Source organism: Nerophis lumbriciformis, linkage group LG09 (genome assembly GCF_033978685.3).
Source record: "Nerophis lumbriciformis linkage group LG09, RoL_Nlum_v2.1, whole genome shotgun sequence".
Lineage (NCBI taxonomy): Eukaryota > Metazoa > Chordata > Actinopteri > Syngnathiformes > Syngnathidae > Nerophis > Nerophis lumbriciformis.
This window is the reverse complement of record NC_084556.2, coordinates 485,001-502,500: the sequence shown is the minus strand read 5'-3', so window position 1 is coordinate 502,500 and position 17,500 is coordinate 485,001. Positions and strand designations below refer to the sequence as shown.

Sequence of the window (17,500 nt, the reverse complement as noted above, 5' to 3'; positions counted from 1 at the left end):
TGCTAAATTTAAAAATATTTTTTTGAAAATATTGAATGTATAATAACTAGTAATAAAACTGTATTTAATAATAATAAAAACATATAATCATAATAATAATAATAATAATAATACCAACAATAATAGAGAAGAAACAAGTTAAACTAAATGGACAATTTCTTAAAATTGTTGAATATATGATGATGATGATGATGATAATAGTAATAATAATAACAAAAATAATAAATAAAAAATTGCTAAATTTAAAAATGTTTTCTTGAAAGTATTTAATGTGTAATAAGCAATACAACTGGATTTAATAATAATAAAAACATATAATCATAATATTAATAATACCAACAATAATAATAATAATAATAATACCAACAATAATAGAGAACAAACAAGTTAAACTAAATGGACAATTTCTTGAAATTATTAAATATGAGTGATATAATTATAGTAGTAAAAATAACGGCAACAATAATAAATAAAAATGATTAAACTAAATGAACAATTTCTTTAAATTGTTGAATATATGATGATGATGATAATAGTAATAATAATACCAAAAATAATAAATAGAAAATTGCTAAATTTTAAAATAATTTCTTGAAAATATTGAATGTATAATAACAAGTAATACAACCGGATTTAATAATAATAAAAACATATCATCATAATATTAATAATACCAACAATTATAATAATAATAATAATAATAATAATAATCCCAACAATAATAGAGAAGAAACAAGTTAAACTAATGGGACAATTTCTTGAAATTATTAAATACAATTATAATAGTAGTAGCAGTAGTAGTAATAATAATAATAATAATAACGGCAACAATAATAAAGAAAAAATATTAAACTAAAAAGGCAATTTCCTTAATTTACTATATGTATAATAACAGTAATAAAAATAATAACAAATAATGTTGATAGTAATATTACCAACAATAAATACAAAATTGTTTAACTAAAATATCATTTCCTGAATGTAATAATAAATCATCTTAACAATACATAAATATTGCATTATTACTATTAATGATAATATAAACAATAATAAAGAAAAAAAATGAAGTTATTGAATATAATAGTACTATTAATGCCAAATATAATAAAGAAAAACATTTTTAAACTAAATAATACAAAACTAATAATAATACAATTTGATATGACAAGTATTTAGTAATTTAAAAGAAATTAAATGTAAAGTCAATATTTTAGAATTGTATTTAAAAACAAATTGGAATTAAAAACTCAGTGTTCTGGTTTTACTTTCCTGTATTTTACTTGCAACACAACAACAACACAACTAATTGGCCTTCATCATTTCTAATTTTGTCAGGATTGAAAACATCGCTGTTTATATAATTTTTTATTTTTTTTACATTGCTAATAGTTTTCTTCTTCAATGAATAATACTTTTTTAATTTACCGATACTAATTAAAAATGCCTTTGCACTAAAGTGAAATTAAATCCGAAACGTTGTTCCTGCTCGTCTTGAATAATTCACTTCCACTAATTGCCTCCGTGATTCCTTAGAACAAAAGTCACTCTTTGTTGGACTCCGTCATAGTCCATCGCGTTTATCGCAGGAAGGCAAACACCGCTTGCTAAAAATAGCTTCCTATTTTCCCCCGGTGCAGTTCCTCCAGGCAACCCCATCATCGATGCCCGCGATGAGGTTCTGAGCGAGGGCAACGAGACGGAGATGACCTGCAGCGCCATGAGCAGTAAGCCTGCCGCAACCATCAGATGGATGAAGGGCGATAAGGAGCTGCCAGGTCGGTGTTTTCCTTCCACACTCTTCCATTGTTCCTTCTCTCTTTTCTTGGAAATGAAAGCCTTTTTTTTTTCTTTTTTTTTAGATTTTAGATCACAGTTCATCTTGTAGGTGTTTGGCTTTGCTTCTGAAGGATTGTTTTTTTTCTTTAAGGTGAACAGACTCAAGGGATAAAAGTCCTTTCAACACTTTTACGGTCACTTTTGAGGTTTGCGCAATAAGTTCTACTAGCTTGACCACAAACGTAGTCTGAGGTTTTTCCTCAGATTTTGAAGCATAAGTCGATACGTCCAGAATTTAGTATTTACATGACATCAAACAAATGATGGTCCAAAACATTGTTTTTGTTAGTTTCAGCTGTTCTTTGTGTTCAATGCTCGTATTGGCACCGTGACAGCGTTCCCGGTCTCATCAAAGCCTGAGAAGTCAGAACTCCTGGGGGCGGGCGGGCGAGCGGGCTCCATGCCAGGCACTTCCCACCTCGGAGGCCCGAGCATCCAAGCGAGCTTTGTCAGGACTTTGAAACAAAGATCCCAATCAAAAGAAAACTTGCTGCTTCCAACCTCACCGCCGGAATATTCGCCTATCTTTTCAATATTGCAGCGTTGCAAGGTCATTCGGAGCCCCTCGCCAGTTTTTAAACGCCTTACACAATCCCATTAGACTGGATTCTTAATGGTTTTAGACGTGGTATCCTACTGGGAGTAACTCGACTTAATGTCATGTCATGGTTTGTTTTTTTTGTGTGGTCGACATGTTGGAAAATGAGCCAAAAATCTCAGTCTATAAAAAAAAAAAAAAAAAAAAAAAAAAAAATCCTGTTGGAAACGTTGTGGTTATCTAAGACAGAGTTTTTCAACCTTTTTTGAGCCAAGGCACATTTTTTGTGTTGAAAAAATCCGGAGGCACACCACCAGCTGACATCATTAAAAACGAAACTCGGTTGACAGCAAAAAGTCGTTCTCGCAATTGTTGGATATGACTTTAAAACATACTTGCCAACCTTGAGACCTCCGATTTCGGGAGGTGGGGGGTGGGGGCGTGGTCGGGGGTGGGGCGGGGGGCGTGGTCGGGGGCGTGGTTAAGATATATATATATAAGAAATACTTTCAGTGAATTCTAGCTATATATATATATTATTACATATATATATATATATATATGTATACATATATATATATATATATATATATATATATATATAAATAAAAGAAATACTTGAATTTCAGTGTTCATTTATTTACACATATACACACATAACACTCATCTACTCATTGTTGAGTTAAGGGTTGAATTGTCCATCCTTGTTCTATTCTCTGTCACTATTTCAGAACACACACATTATACAAATATACATTATAAAATCAATAAGAAAACGGGAGCTCTAATTTGGGAGTCTGAATTAGGATCAGAAGTTCCTATATAAACATTGCGCACTCACGTCGCCTTTTTGTATTGATTACTGCAGCTGTGCACTGGATTCATTCACATATACAAACTACAACTCACAAACACTTTAGAGTTAGGCTCCACCATCAGAATGTGTACTTAAACTTATAAAGATCACATGGATATTATTCAGTGAGTTGATTCACCAAAACTAACCTGTTATACAGGAGGAAAAAGCACACAGGACGTTTCAATTGTTCACAGATTGGTCGCGCTCATCAGAATGACAAGACACTTCCGGTCTGCAGGTGATAGCATTCAATTGGGAAGAAACGCCCTACTGCCCCCTACTGACCAATGTGAATACTGATAAATGTGTAATGACAGCTCCAAAAACGAATTCAAACCACAAAATAAAATAAATAAATCAACACAAAAATGTGACACATTACGGGTGGGTCACATATGCATGTACAGTAGATGGCAGTATTGTCCTGTTTAAAAGTGTCACAACATTGCTGTTTACGGCAGACGGGGGACGAAAACTTGACTGCTGTTGTTGTGTGTTGTTGCCGCGCTGGGAGGACGTTAATGAAACTGCCTAACAATGAACCCACATAAGAAACCAAGAACTCGCCCTCCATCATTAGCTGTTTATATTGTGGGAAAGCGGACGTGAGAACAGGCTGTCAACACGTCACTCAGGTCCGCATGGAGCTGGAGGGGGCGTGGCCTCCAGCTCCGCCTGAATTTCGGGAGATTTTCGGGAGAAAATTTGTCCCGGGAGGTTTTCGGGAGAGGCGCTGAATTTCGGGAGTCTCCCGGAAAATCCGGGAGGGTTGGCAAGTATGCTTTAAAACATAACCAAGCATGCATCAATATAGCTCTTGTCTCAAAGTATGTGTACTGTCAACACCTGTCACATCACCCCCTGATTTATTTGGAGTTTATTGCTGTTTTCCTGTGTGTAGTGTTTTAGTTCTTGTCTTGCGCTCCTATTTTAATGGTTTTTTCTCTTTTTTTGGTATTTTCCTGTAGCAGTTTCATGTCTTCCTTTGAGCGATATCTACTTTGTTTTAGCAATCAAGAAGATTTTAGTTGTTTTTATCCTTCTTTGTGGGGACATTGTTGATTGTCATGTCACGTTCGGATGTACTTTGTGGACGCCGTCTTTGCTCCACAGTAAGTCTTTGCTGTCGTCCAGCATTCTGTTTTTATTTTTACTTTGCAGCCAGTTCAGTTTTAGTTTCGTTCTGCATAGCCTTCCCTAAGCTTCAATGCCTTTTCTTAGGGGCACTCACCTTTTGTTTATTTTTTGTTTAAGCATTAGATCCCTTTTTACCTGCATCCTGCCTCCTACTGATATGGAAGAGTATTACACGGTTACTCTGCCGCGCTCTAGACAGCACCGACACTCAACAACAACACATCATTTGCAGACTATAATTACTGGTTTGCAAAAAAATATTTTTAACCCAAATAGGTGAAATTAGATCATCTCCCACGGCACACCAGACAGTATCTCACGGCACACTAGTGTGCCGCGGCACAGTGGTTGAAAAACACTGATCTAAGACCATGTGTGTGTTCTTGTGGCATTATTAGTCAAATAAAAGCCTGAGGAAGTTTAAAAAAAAAAAAAAAAGAGTCAAAGTGAGGAACAGAGGACTGATGATGAAGTGGAGTTACACTTGAATATTGGGCAATTAGCTTACACATCCAAAGTGAAAAGCAAAACAATTTAACACTTCTAAAGTATAAAGCATAAACTAAAGCAAAAAAAAAAATATATATACCCACCCACCACCACGAAAAGAATACCTACCGGAATTAATAAAAGGCTATCGATGCTGTCATCTAGCAAAGCCGAATTTGACCAAGCAACCCCCCCGTACCAAAAAGCCCTTGATGAAAGCGTATACAATTTCACCCTCACCTATGAACCCACGCCAGGAAACCAGCCAAAAAAGAACAGAAAACGAAACGACATCATCTGGTACAACCCCCCATACAGCAAAAACGTCTCAACTAACATTGGACACAAATTCCTCAATCTGATTGACAAACACTTTCCCAAAGACAACACCCTAAGAAAAGTATTCAAATCAAATCAAATCAAATCAACTTTATTTATACAAGAACAACATTAAATTGAGCTACAGCTGTATGAACAATATACGACAAATCATCTCAAACCACAACAAAACAATTGCAAATAAGCCGTCGGCCCCCGGACAGAGCGACTCCAAAACCAACAAAGGCTGTAACTGTCGAAAGAAACCTGATTGCCCTCTCAACGGGGGGTGCTTACAAACATCAGTTGTCTACCAATCTAAGGTAACACGCAAGGACATTAACACATCCGACACATATGTAGGATTAACTGAGGGAGAATTCAAAACCAGATGGAACAATCACAAGGCTTCTTTCAGGAACCAAAACCTGCGGAATACCACAGAACTCAGCAAACACATTTGGGACCTCAAAGACAATAATGTTGAATATTCAATAACATGGCAAATTCTTGCATCCAGCACACCTTACAATAGTGGTAATAAAAGATGCAACCTATGCTTGAAAGAGAAACTGTTTATTATTTACCGTCCAGACCTGTCATCCCTCAACAAGCGCAGCGAAATTGTAACAGCATTCCGCCACAGACGGAAACACCTCCTCGGTAACACATGAGCCAATCACCACGCCCCTACGCCAGCCTGTACCCACCCACTCTGTGCCCTATATAAACCATGGTATGTGAACGCTCCCATTAAAATCTCCTGATGATTGAGGGAACCCCCCCTCATGAAACAGGCCTGTAGAGATGAAGTAGTCTTGTGATTTTTTTCCCACACATACATATATTGCGCTCTACTACGGTATCGAGCACTATTTTTTGGATAACCTTATTAAGACATATATATATATATATATATATATATATATATATATATATATATATATATATATATATATATATATATGTATGTATGTGTGTGTATATATATATATATGTATGTGTATGTATGTATGTATGTATATATATGTATGTATATATATATATATATATATGTATGTATATATATATATATATATGTGTGTGTGTGTATATATGTGTATATATATGTATATATATACATATATATATATATATATATATATATATATGTATATATATATATATATATATATATATATATATATATATATATATATATATATTTATATATATATATTTGCAAAAAATATATACATTTTATGAGTTTGAACATCAAATATCTTGTCTTTTTAGTGCATTCAATTGAATATGGCTTGAAAAGGATTTGCAAATCATTGTATTCCGTTTATATTTACATCTAACACAATTTCCCAAGTCATATGGAAACGGGGTTTGTACTTTAACTTTAACTTTAACTTTAACTTAACTACTGGACAGAATCATGTGGGACAAACTGTCATATGCCAGAGCTCCTCTAGTCTTTTGTCAATGCTTAAAGTTAAATCGAGTTCCTACTGGGGAAAAAAAAGACCTACAAAGCATTTTGTGCGGACAAAAAAAAAAAAAAAAATTCAAATTGTGTTTTTGTGCTTTCGTTCCCAGTTTTTGTCCGTGCCCCATCTCTTCAAACAATGCTACTTCAGTGACTAACTGGCTAAACGCTCCTCGACCCTCCTCTTCTTTCTGCTGTTTTTTCTGCGTCCTCACTCTTGTCGCAGGGAAATGGATTGCCATCCACAGAATCGCTGCTCTTTGTACAAATTGCCATTTCTCACCACAGCGCGATAACAACACCCGACGGCACTTAAACGCACACCTCTTCCCACTCACACACAAAAAAAAGATAGAATGTCCCGGAACGAACTCATGGCCACCGTGTTTTTTTTTATTGTTTTGTTTTGTTTTCAAAAAGCAAATACAACGCCACAGACTCGGGTCAAGTCATTGACATCGGCGCGGCGTTAGCGTCCGTCGCTAGCTCTCTATGTTGTCTCTTGATGGGGTCGAGTGGCTCCGCTTTTGTTTGACCGGAATGGAAAGTGATATTGCTCTGCCGAAGCCCGCAAACCGACGAGACGTGGGCCGGTGTGTGAGAGTCCCGCAGTGCGAGAACAAATGCACCACAAATAGCACGGTTCGATACGGGAATTGGGTCTTATTTTGAAATGGCTATTTTGAAAAGAAGCTTGAAAACTCACTTTTTTTCCTTTTTATATCCCAGGACATCATGGAAGTGAAACATATGTATTAAGAAAAAAAAAAAAAAAAGGAAATAATAATACATTAATAATAATAATAATCAGAACTAAAACAAAATATAAACAGATACATATATATATATATATATATATATATATATATATATATATATATATATATATATATATATATATATATATATATATATATATATATATATATATTATAATTGAAGTAAAGTCTGAATGTCATTAAAACGGTTAGCTCCATCTTTTGACACTTCTTTCCTCGCGTCCTTGCACGCTACACCGCTACAACAAAGATGACGGGGAGAAGACGCTGCCGAAGGTGAGCCACGTAAATAAGACCGCCCACAAAACGGCGCATCCTGAAGCGACTGTCAGAAAGCAGCTTGAAGATGATGTGTAAAACATCATCTATGCAACATTTTGACCAAAGAACTACCATCACATGTTATGTAGACCACAAGGAAGTGATTTACATTTAGAAAAAAATAATATGACCCCTTTGTTGCGCCTATTTGCATAAAATTATACCTGACTAGAACCGCTCATCGGCAGTGCGCCTTATAACCCGGTGCGCCATATGGTCCGGAAAATACGCCATGTTGTTTTTAACTTGAAGTGGAGTGGTAATTTTTTTTTTTTTTTTTTTTTTTGTCGACACCCAGTGGCCGCAATAATTCATTAGGCTCATGACGCAGCAGGTTGAATGATCCGGACACGTTTATTATTGTATACTTTTTGGATGCGCTTTTTTCCGCTTTGTAGACTTTGTATGTGTAAGTAATATGCAGACACGGTAGAAAAAGAGTTCCTCAGCGTTCGCTCTTACAATAACAATTCCCGGGCGCGGCCACCGCTGCTGCTCACTGCTCCCCTCACCTCCCAGGGGGTGATCAAGGGTGATGGGTCAAATGCAGCGAATCATTTCACCACACCTAGTGTGTGTGTGACTATCATAGGTACTTTAACTTTTGTCATGGCTCACTCATTCTGAAAGTTGTTATGGTTAACAGTGCACCATTGTCTCGCATTTGACCCATCACCCTTAGGCGCAATAAGTGTTCAACTTCAGCCTAAACCCTTTCGGTCTGCAACATCTTCATTTTCAATCTATGAATGTACAACTGTTTGTTTATTTTGTTGACCATTGACCGAAGAATAATAAACTATGCCTAAACTATGCCGTTGATCACCCCCTGGGAGGTGAGGGGAGTAGTGAGCAGCAGCGGTGGCCGCGCCCGGGAATCATTTTTGGTGATTTAACCCCCAATTCCAACCCTTGATGCTGAGTGCCAAGCAGGGAGGTAATGAGTCCCATTTTTATAGTCTTTGGTATGACTCGGCCGGGGTTTGAACTCACGACCTACCGATCTAGGCGGACACTCTAACCACAAGTCACAGTGCGTGGGCTTTCCACGCAGTAACATTGCAGTTTGTAATGGCATGTACAAATCAGTGACGTGCAGTCACTAGAGGCAGGTGAGGCGGGGCCTCACCTGCCATCATGGAAAGAAAAAAAATGTAAAATTTTTTTTTTTTAATTAAATTGTTATATGTATCCAGTGATTATACTATAAAGTTATTTTCCATTTAACTTCACCCGTTTTAGATTATTTTTATTTAAAATCGCTGAATTTTCACATTTGCCGTTCAAATACTGAGAAGAGACGGTGCGGTGAACAGCAGCCAGTTGAGGCACGTCACTCAGTGCCTCACCATGGATTGCGCAATGACTCGGCTAACTGCTGGCCTGCTGTGCAGTGAGACTGTATTGCTATATGAATTATATAATACATTTCCATAGTTTAGTTAGCTGAGGTATATAATGTACAGTGTATTTTGTCAACAACTGTATGTGTGTAACGTATTTCTTGTGCTGAGCGATCATAAAACGGCTGCAAAAGACGCACTGGCTGAGGCTCGCCTCCTGCACCCCCGCCGTAGAATGCAAGGCAACCGCTGACGGGAGTGTTATATCAACTAAAGCCCACACTTAAACTTTCCACGTGCAAGATTGAATCTATTTAAAAAAGTTATTTCATAAGAAGCCAAAAAGTGCAAAAACAATAATGTTGGTGTTGGAGGAGTTGTGAATGACTGCAGGGCCACAACATTAGGTACACCTGCAGTCTGCAGGTGTACCTAATTCACAACTCCTCCAACACGAACATTATTGTTTTTGCACTTTTTGGCTTCTTATTAAATAACTTTTGTAACCTATTTTTATGGGCTTTCCTCTTTGTGATGTTAAGTTCCTGTTATGCGCTGTTATACAGTATATGCCTTGAGCTCTTATTTTGAAGGCGCTAAGAGCGGAAGTGACGACACGTTGGAGTGGAGCGGAAGTTTTTGAAAGAAGGTAAATAAAGTGGTCCTCGTGTAAACTGGAGCCTCCGTGTTTGTTATTTTGTAGTTTCATACAGTATAGGCGACATTTATAAACCCTCGGTTACACTTTTTTAAATAGATTCAATCTTGCACGTGGAAAGTTGAAGTGAGGGCTTTAGTTGTGGCGCATGGACTTAATTTATAAGTAAAGGTAAGACCATAATAAAGTTTTTTTAAATTAAATGTGCTTTTTTGTGTGCTACAGTTTGTATGTGTAAAGTTAAAGTTAAGTTAAAGTAGCAATGATTGTCACACACACACTAGGTGTAATGAAATGTGTCCTCTGCATTTGACCCATCCCCTTGTTCACCCCCTGGGAGGTGAGGGGAGCAGTGGGCAGCAGCGGCGCCGCGCCCGGGAATCATTTTTGGTGATTTAACCCCCAATTCCAAGCCTTGATGCTGAGTGCCAAGCAGGGTAGAATGCTGGTATGAGCTTTTAAACATAACCCGTTAACTGCTGCCAATCAAATGGTGAATAAGATACTCTTTAGGGTTCATATGTTTGTAAATGTGACTGTGATGAAGTCAGTGCCTCACCAGCCATCAACCTCACCGCACGTCACTGCTACAAATGTACACCAATGTTTTTGATAATACGAAAATAGACTGAAAATATACAAAAAACTTGGATTTTATTTATTTCGTTTTGCTTATTTTCAGTAGAATTTTTAGTTGTTGTTTTTTTAGTGGTTGCAAAGGACATAAAAGTGGATACGAGGTCGGTATCTGTTGATCTAAAGGTTGCAGCTGCAGAGCCCACTACGGCGAACCCGAGCATCTCTCCGAAGATGTCTCCTTATCTCCCCCGCCTCATCTTTCCTATCCCTCTCATCCGCCGTGTTTAGTGATTTATTAACATGTGCTCGCCACTGATATCACCGTCTCGCCAAAGCTGGCACGGCAACGGGAGCCCGGGCAGCGCAGGATCAAACAATGCGGGTCATTTTTCTCTGTTCTCCTGCGAAGGAGCGACAGATAGGAATAAAAGGGAAAAAGCCACCAGGGGGGGGCGGCGTTTGAGTGAGTGACAGGGACTAGAGCGGCCATTAGCCTCCCGTGGTAGGAGACAACCACAGGCTGGTTCAATTAGTTGACTCTAAAGAAAGAATATTTAAGCAAAGTGGAGACAGAGATATCTTCTTTTTTTTTGAAGTAAACCTCTTTTTTCCACGCAAGGCTTTGCCTCAGTGGATGAAAGGACAGAAGAAGGACTTCAGAAGTTGACTTAAAGGTTAAATATGACCCTGCGTCTGCTGTGTTAGGAACTGCTCGGCTCACATTTGTGCCTTCTTTTTTTTTTTAACGCCAAATGCGAGCAGACTTGAAGTGAGCTGACCTTTCAGCCCCAGGCCAAGAGAGAGAATGTCCGCTTCTGTGCTGCCAAGTCCCGGGTGTGGATGTGTAAAGAAGGACCAAAAAGTGAACAATGTTGGGTTTCTCCAACTGTGCTCTGTGGGACATGTTGCGTCGGACCAGTCTTCCTCTCAGGGAATAAAAGTCACTGTCCATCCATCCATCCATCCATCCTCTTCCGCTTATCCGAGGTCGGGTCGCGGGGGCAGCAGCCTAAGTAGGGAAGCCCAGACTTCCCTCTCCCCAGCCACTTTGTCCAGCTCCTCCCGGGGGATCCCGAGGCGTTCCCAGGCCAGCCGGGAGACATAGTCTCCCCAACGTGTCCTGGGTCTTCCCCGTGGCCTCCTACCGGTCGGAAGTGCCCTAAACACCTCCCTAGGGAGGCGCTCGGGTGGCATCCTGACCAGATGCCCGAACCACCTCATCTGGTCAAAAGTCACCGGTCAATCCCAAATTCTTTCGGATGACGTATACACTATATTGCCAAAAGTGTTTGGCCTTCCATCCAAATGATCAGAATCAGGTGTCCTCATCACCACAGGTGTATAAAATCAAGCACCAAAACATTTTGGACAATTCCATGCTCCCAACCTTGTGGGAACAGTTTGGAGCGGGCCCCTTCCTCTTCCAACATGACAGTGCACCAGTGCACAAAGCAAGGTCCATAAAGACATGGATGACAGAGTCTGGTGTGGGTGAACTTGACTGGCCTGCACAGAGTCCTGACCCGAACCCGATAGAACACCTTTGGGATGAATTAGAACAGAGACTTGAGAGCATACTTGCCAACCTTGAGACCTCCGATTTCGGGAGGTGGAGGGTGGGGGCGTGGTCGGGGGTGGGGTGGGGCGTGGTTGGGGGCGTGGTTAAGAGGGGAGGAGTATATTGACAGCTAGAATTCACCAAATCAAGTATTTCATATATATATATATATATATATATATATATATATATATATATATATATATATATATATATATATATATATATATATATATATATCCTGAAAATATGCAAACAAAACTGTGTTTAGATAAATAATTGATACTTCAAACTTGCATAAATAAATATTAAGGAATATAACATAACTTGGCTTCTGAGAGTTTCAAAATGTAATGAATAAAATGCTAAAGTTGTTGATAAACAAGCAATTATTTTAATAATTAAATATGGTCATTTTAAATGAATTATTATGATAATTTAAAATCAATTATTTGAAATATGTTTATTTTAATGTATAATTCTATGGCTGGATGTAATAAGGAGTCACGAAAAAATACATATAAAAATACAATTAATTTTGATGTTTTTAGCAAAATATAGTAAAAATGTATTTAGTTTTTTTTTTTTTAATTAATAAATATATTTATTTTTAGGTAAAATAAACATAATACTACAATTTATCTCTAGTCTGGATGATTTAGTTCTTGTCACCCTGTTGTCCTCCCGTCATGAAAAAAGGCTGTCCTCACTCAGGTCCGCATGGAGCTGGAGGGGGCGTGGCTTCCAGCTCCGGCTGAAAATCGGGAGATTTTCGGGAGAATATTTGTCCCGGGAGGTTTTCGGGAAAGGCGCTGAATTTCGGGAGTCTCCCGGAAAATTCGGGAGGGTTGGCAAGTATGCTTGAAAGCCAAGCCTTCTCGACCAACATTCACCAATGCGCTTCTGGAAGAATGGTAAAAAAAATTCCTATAAACACACTCCGCAACCTTGTGGACAGCCTTCCCAAAAGAGTTGAAGCCGTAATAGCTGCAAAAGGTGGACCGACATCGATGCTGGTGCAGTTCTACTCAGCCCTCATAGAGTCCATCCTCACTTCCTCCATCACCGTGTGGTTCCCTGGCGCCACAGTCCGAGACAAGCATCGACTGCAGCGCATCGTACGTGCTGCTGAGAAGGTTATTGGCTGCAAACTTCCATCCCTCCAGGACCTGTTCTCCTCCAGGACCAGGAGGAGTGTGGGTCGGATCACAGCTGACTCGTCTCACCCTGGACACAAACTAGTCTCCCCTCTCCTCTCAGGCAGGAGACTACAGTCCATCCAGACCCACACCTCCCACCACCTGAACAGTTTTTTCCCCTCCGGTCATCAGGCACATGAACAATAACAAGATCTGGTAGCTCAGTTACAGCTCATGTTATTATATCCTGTGTTTTATGTTGCACAATTGCACCAAGTAAAATTCCTAGTTTGTGAACCCGTTCTCAAACAATGGCAATAAAAACTATTCTGATTCTAATCATATTGAACCCTATGGGTTAGGAATGGGGATGGCACTTCAAGTTCATATGTGAGTCAAGGCAGGTGGCCAAATACTTTTGGCAATATAGTGTATGTTGAGTAAGAAGGACCATCAAGACAGAATAGCAATATTACCAAGTTTTTCTAAAGCTTTAGGAGACCAGCCTTACAATGTGTTAATAGCGGCATCAAGAAGCGGTCTAAAAAACAAACGGAAAGAGTCAGCTTATTAGGTACAAAAACAGCCCCCTCCCGCCGAGAAAGAAATACAGCCTTATTGTTCTAAACTGATAAGGTAAAAAGGGAGTACATTATACTCCCAATATACATTCCAGCGCCTTCAAGGTAAAGCACAGAGTCTACTAGCGAACAAAAAGGAGAAAGCACAAAGTGGACACATGGGAAAATGTTAGCTGCTTTAAACATGATTATGAATAAAGAAATAACTCTTAAAAATATATGTATTCTCCACAGACACCATACAACTGTCTGGTAGACCTTCTGCTGTGGGCCTATTTTGTGATAAATCCAGGGCGGGTCCCGCCTCTCAGCCTAATGAAAGAATGGATGGATGCATATTGAAACCATATAGTTTGAGTACAAAAGATGGCACATACAGATTTGAACTGTCAATTCATTCAGATTCAGATTCAGAAGAACTTTATTAATCCCTGAGGGGAAATTGAGATTTTCAGCACAATCCCATTTAAGATGTCACCCACAGGACAGCGTTCTAGAACTCCTATAGTATTCTCTAAAATAGAGGCTCTTCTGTGGGACACCATACAACAATTTGTTAGTGTTGTCCCACAGGACAGTGTTCCAGAGCCCCTATAATATTCTCTAAAACCTTCTGTGGGACACCATACAACAATTTGGTAGTGGTGTCCCACAGGACAGTGTTCTAGAGCTCCTATATTATTCTCTAAAATAAAGGTTCTTGTGTGGGACACCATGCAACAATTTGGTAGTGGTGTCGCACCGGACAGAGTTCTAGAGCCCCTATATTAATCTCTAAAATATTGTGTGGGACACCATACACCAATTTGGTAGTAGTGTCCCACAAGTCAGTGTTCTAGAGCCCCTATATTATTCTCTAAAATAGAGGCTCTTGTGTGGGACACCATACAACAATTTGGTAGTGGTGTCCCACAGGACAGTGTCCTAGAGCCCCTATATAATCTTCTAAAAACGTGTGTGGGACCCCATACAACAATTTGGTAGTGGTGTCCCACAGGACAGTGTTCCAGAGTCCCTATATTATTCTCTAAAACCTTCTGTGGGACACCATACAACTATATTATTCTCTAAAATAGAGGCTCTTTTGCGAGACACCATACAACAATTTGGTAGTGGTTTCCCACAGGACAGTGTTCTAGAGCCCCTATATTATTCTCTGAAATCCTGTGTAGAACACCATACAACAATTTGGTAGTGGTGTCCCACAGGACAGTGTTCCAGAGCCCCTATATTATTTTCTAAAACCTTCTGTGGGACACCATGCAACAATTTGGTAGTGGTGTCCCACAGGACAGTGTTCCAGAGCCCCTATATTATTTTCTAAAACCTTCTGTGGGAACACCATACAACAATTCGGTAGTGGTTTCCCACAGGACAGTGTTCCAGAGCCCCTATATTATTCTCTAAAACCTTCTGTGGGACACCATGCAACAATTTGGTAGTGGTGTCCCACAGGACAGAGTTTTAGAGCCCCTATATTATTCTCTAAAATCTTGTGTGGGACACATGCAACAATTTGGTAATGGTCACCCACTGGACAGCATTCTAGAGCCCCTATATTATTCTCTAAAAACTTGTGTGGGACACCATACAACAATTTGGTAATGGTCACCCACAGGACAGTGTTCTAGATCCCCCATATTATTCTCTAAAATAGAGGCTCTTTTGTGGGACACCATACAACAATTTGTTAGTGGTGTCCCACAGGACAGAGTTTTAGAGCCCCTATATTATTCTCTAAAATCTTGTGTGGGACACCATACAACAATTTGGTAATGGTCACCCACAGGACAGTGTTCTAGAGCCCCCATATTATTTTCTAAAATAGAGGCTCTTTTGTGGGACGCCATACAACAATTTGGTAGTGTTGTCCCACAGGACAGTGTTCCAGAGCCCCTATATTATTCTCTAAAACCTTCTGTGGGACACCATGCAACAATTTGGTAGCTGTTTCCCACAGGACAGAGTTCTAGAGCCCCTATATTATTCTCTAAAACCTTCTGTGGGACACCATGCAACAATTTGGTAGCTGTTTCCCACAGGACAGAGTTCTAGAGCCCCTATATTATTCTCTAAAATCTTGTGTGGGACACCATTCAACAATTTGGTAGTGGTCACCCACAGGACAGCGTTCTAGAACCCCTGTATTATTCTCTAAAATAGAGACTCTTTTGTGGAACACCATACGATTTGGTAGTGGTGTCCCACAGGACAGTGATCTAGAGCCCCTATATTATTCTCTAAAATAGAGGCTCTTTTGTGGGACACCATACAACAATTTGGTAGTGGTGTCCCACAGGACAGTGTTCTAGAGCCCCTATGTTATTCTCTAAAATAGAGGTTCTTTTGTGGGACACCATACAACAAAGGGTACATGGTACGCACCAGAGTTTGGACAGACCAAATCAAAGTAAATACAACAGTGCCAGTGAAACACAGGCGTCTTTCATCGAGTATTCACAATCAAGTCAAGGAGTAGCGAGCTCCTCTGCAGCTCACTTTCAAAGACATTCCTGATTTGAAGCAGTCACCTTCAGGTCTCTGTGTCAGGTGGTTGCACGCCTGTGAAGCCTCCAGAGGCGCGTATTCATTATAACCTCTCCTTTTACACCCGGCACATCACACAGGTTTGCCTTCCCGGCATCCAAAGAGGCAGCTGTCACCGAGGTGACAGTAGCGAAGCTGCAGGGGGTGGGTGGGTGCTAGGTGGAAGTGGGTACACTTTCGGTGCACTCTTTACAACTCAGCTGTGAGCTGATGGCTGCAGCTGTTCATATTAAGATTTTTTTTATTTTTTATCTTGCGGTACTTTCTTGGCAAACTCACCTCTATTCTTCCAGCGCTTTCAGTCACAATCCTTAACATCTTCTTGCATTATTTCCTTCCAAGGACGGCGTGGTACCAAATTTGACCTCTTTAGAATCAGAAGAAGTTCTTTATTAATCCCCGAGGGGAAATTAAGATTTTCCGCACAATCCCATTCAAGTGCAGACAAACATTACGGGGAGACAGAACAGTATCGCGGATGGGTCTGCCAACTTCCGGCGCCCCTTACAAAAAAGGGGAGATACAGGTAAACAATGGGGGTTGGGGGGGAGAAAAAAAATCGGTTTAAACCTGGGCTTATGGAGAGGGGGTCCAGACTGAGGCCAAGGGGGAAAAAAACCTCATAGCCATAGCACACATAAACATGTGTGTAAGAGGGAAACGTCAAAGGACATTAAAAGAGCAGAGCTGATGCAACCAGCTGCCACTCCAGCAGTGCCATTTCACCTACTGCTACAAAAGTAAAACAAAACAAAAAAAAAAAAACATATACACTGTGGTGGCCTCTGCGGTGTTCCATGGTCAGAGACCGGAGCAGACCCAACAAAGCAACACGTGCTCAAACAATCAGGAAGTCGGCTATTTTGGGCCAAAACCAGAGGTCACATTTTGACGGACTCATCCTAGGGCAGGGGTCGGCAACCCGCGGCTCTAGAGCCGTTTAGCGCCGCCCTAGTGGCTCTCTGGAGCTTTTTCAGAAATGTATGAAAAATGGAAAAAGATGAGGGGAAAACAATCTATTTTTTGTTTTAATATGGTTTCTGTAGGAGGACAAACATGACACAAACCTCCCTAATTGTTATAAAGCACACTGTTTATATTAAACATGCTTCACTGATTCCAGTATTTGGCGAGCCCCGTTTTGTCCTACTAATTTTGGCGGTCCTTGAACTCACCGTAGGTTTGTTTACATGTATAACTTTCTAGGACGTGTTTTATGCCACTTCTTTTTCTGTCTCATTTTGTCCACCAAACTTTTAACGTTGTGCATGAAAGGTGAGTTTTGTTGATGTTATTGACTTGTGTGGAGTGCTAATCAGACATATTTGGTCACTGCATGACTGC

General features: G+C 39.6%; 1 protein-coding gene across 4 annotated transcripts in view; it reads left to right on the top strand.

Annotated features, from left to right (window-relative positions):
- cadm1a (cell adhesion molecule 1a) overlaps nucleotides 1-17,500 on the top strand; it is an 817,394-nt gene that overhangs the window by 673,030 nt on the left and 126,864 nt on the right. For all 4 annotated transcript variants that reach the window (XM_061962826.2, XM_061962825.2, XM_061962824.2 and 1 more), the window contains exon 5: nucleotides 1,638-1,775. In XM_061962826.2, coding sequence (XP_061818810.2) covers nucleotides 1,638-1,775 — 138 coding nt within the window. The remainder of the gene's footprint in view (nucleotides 1-1,637; nucleotides 1,776-17,500) is intronic.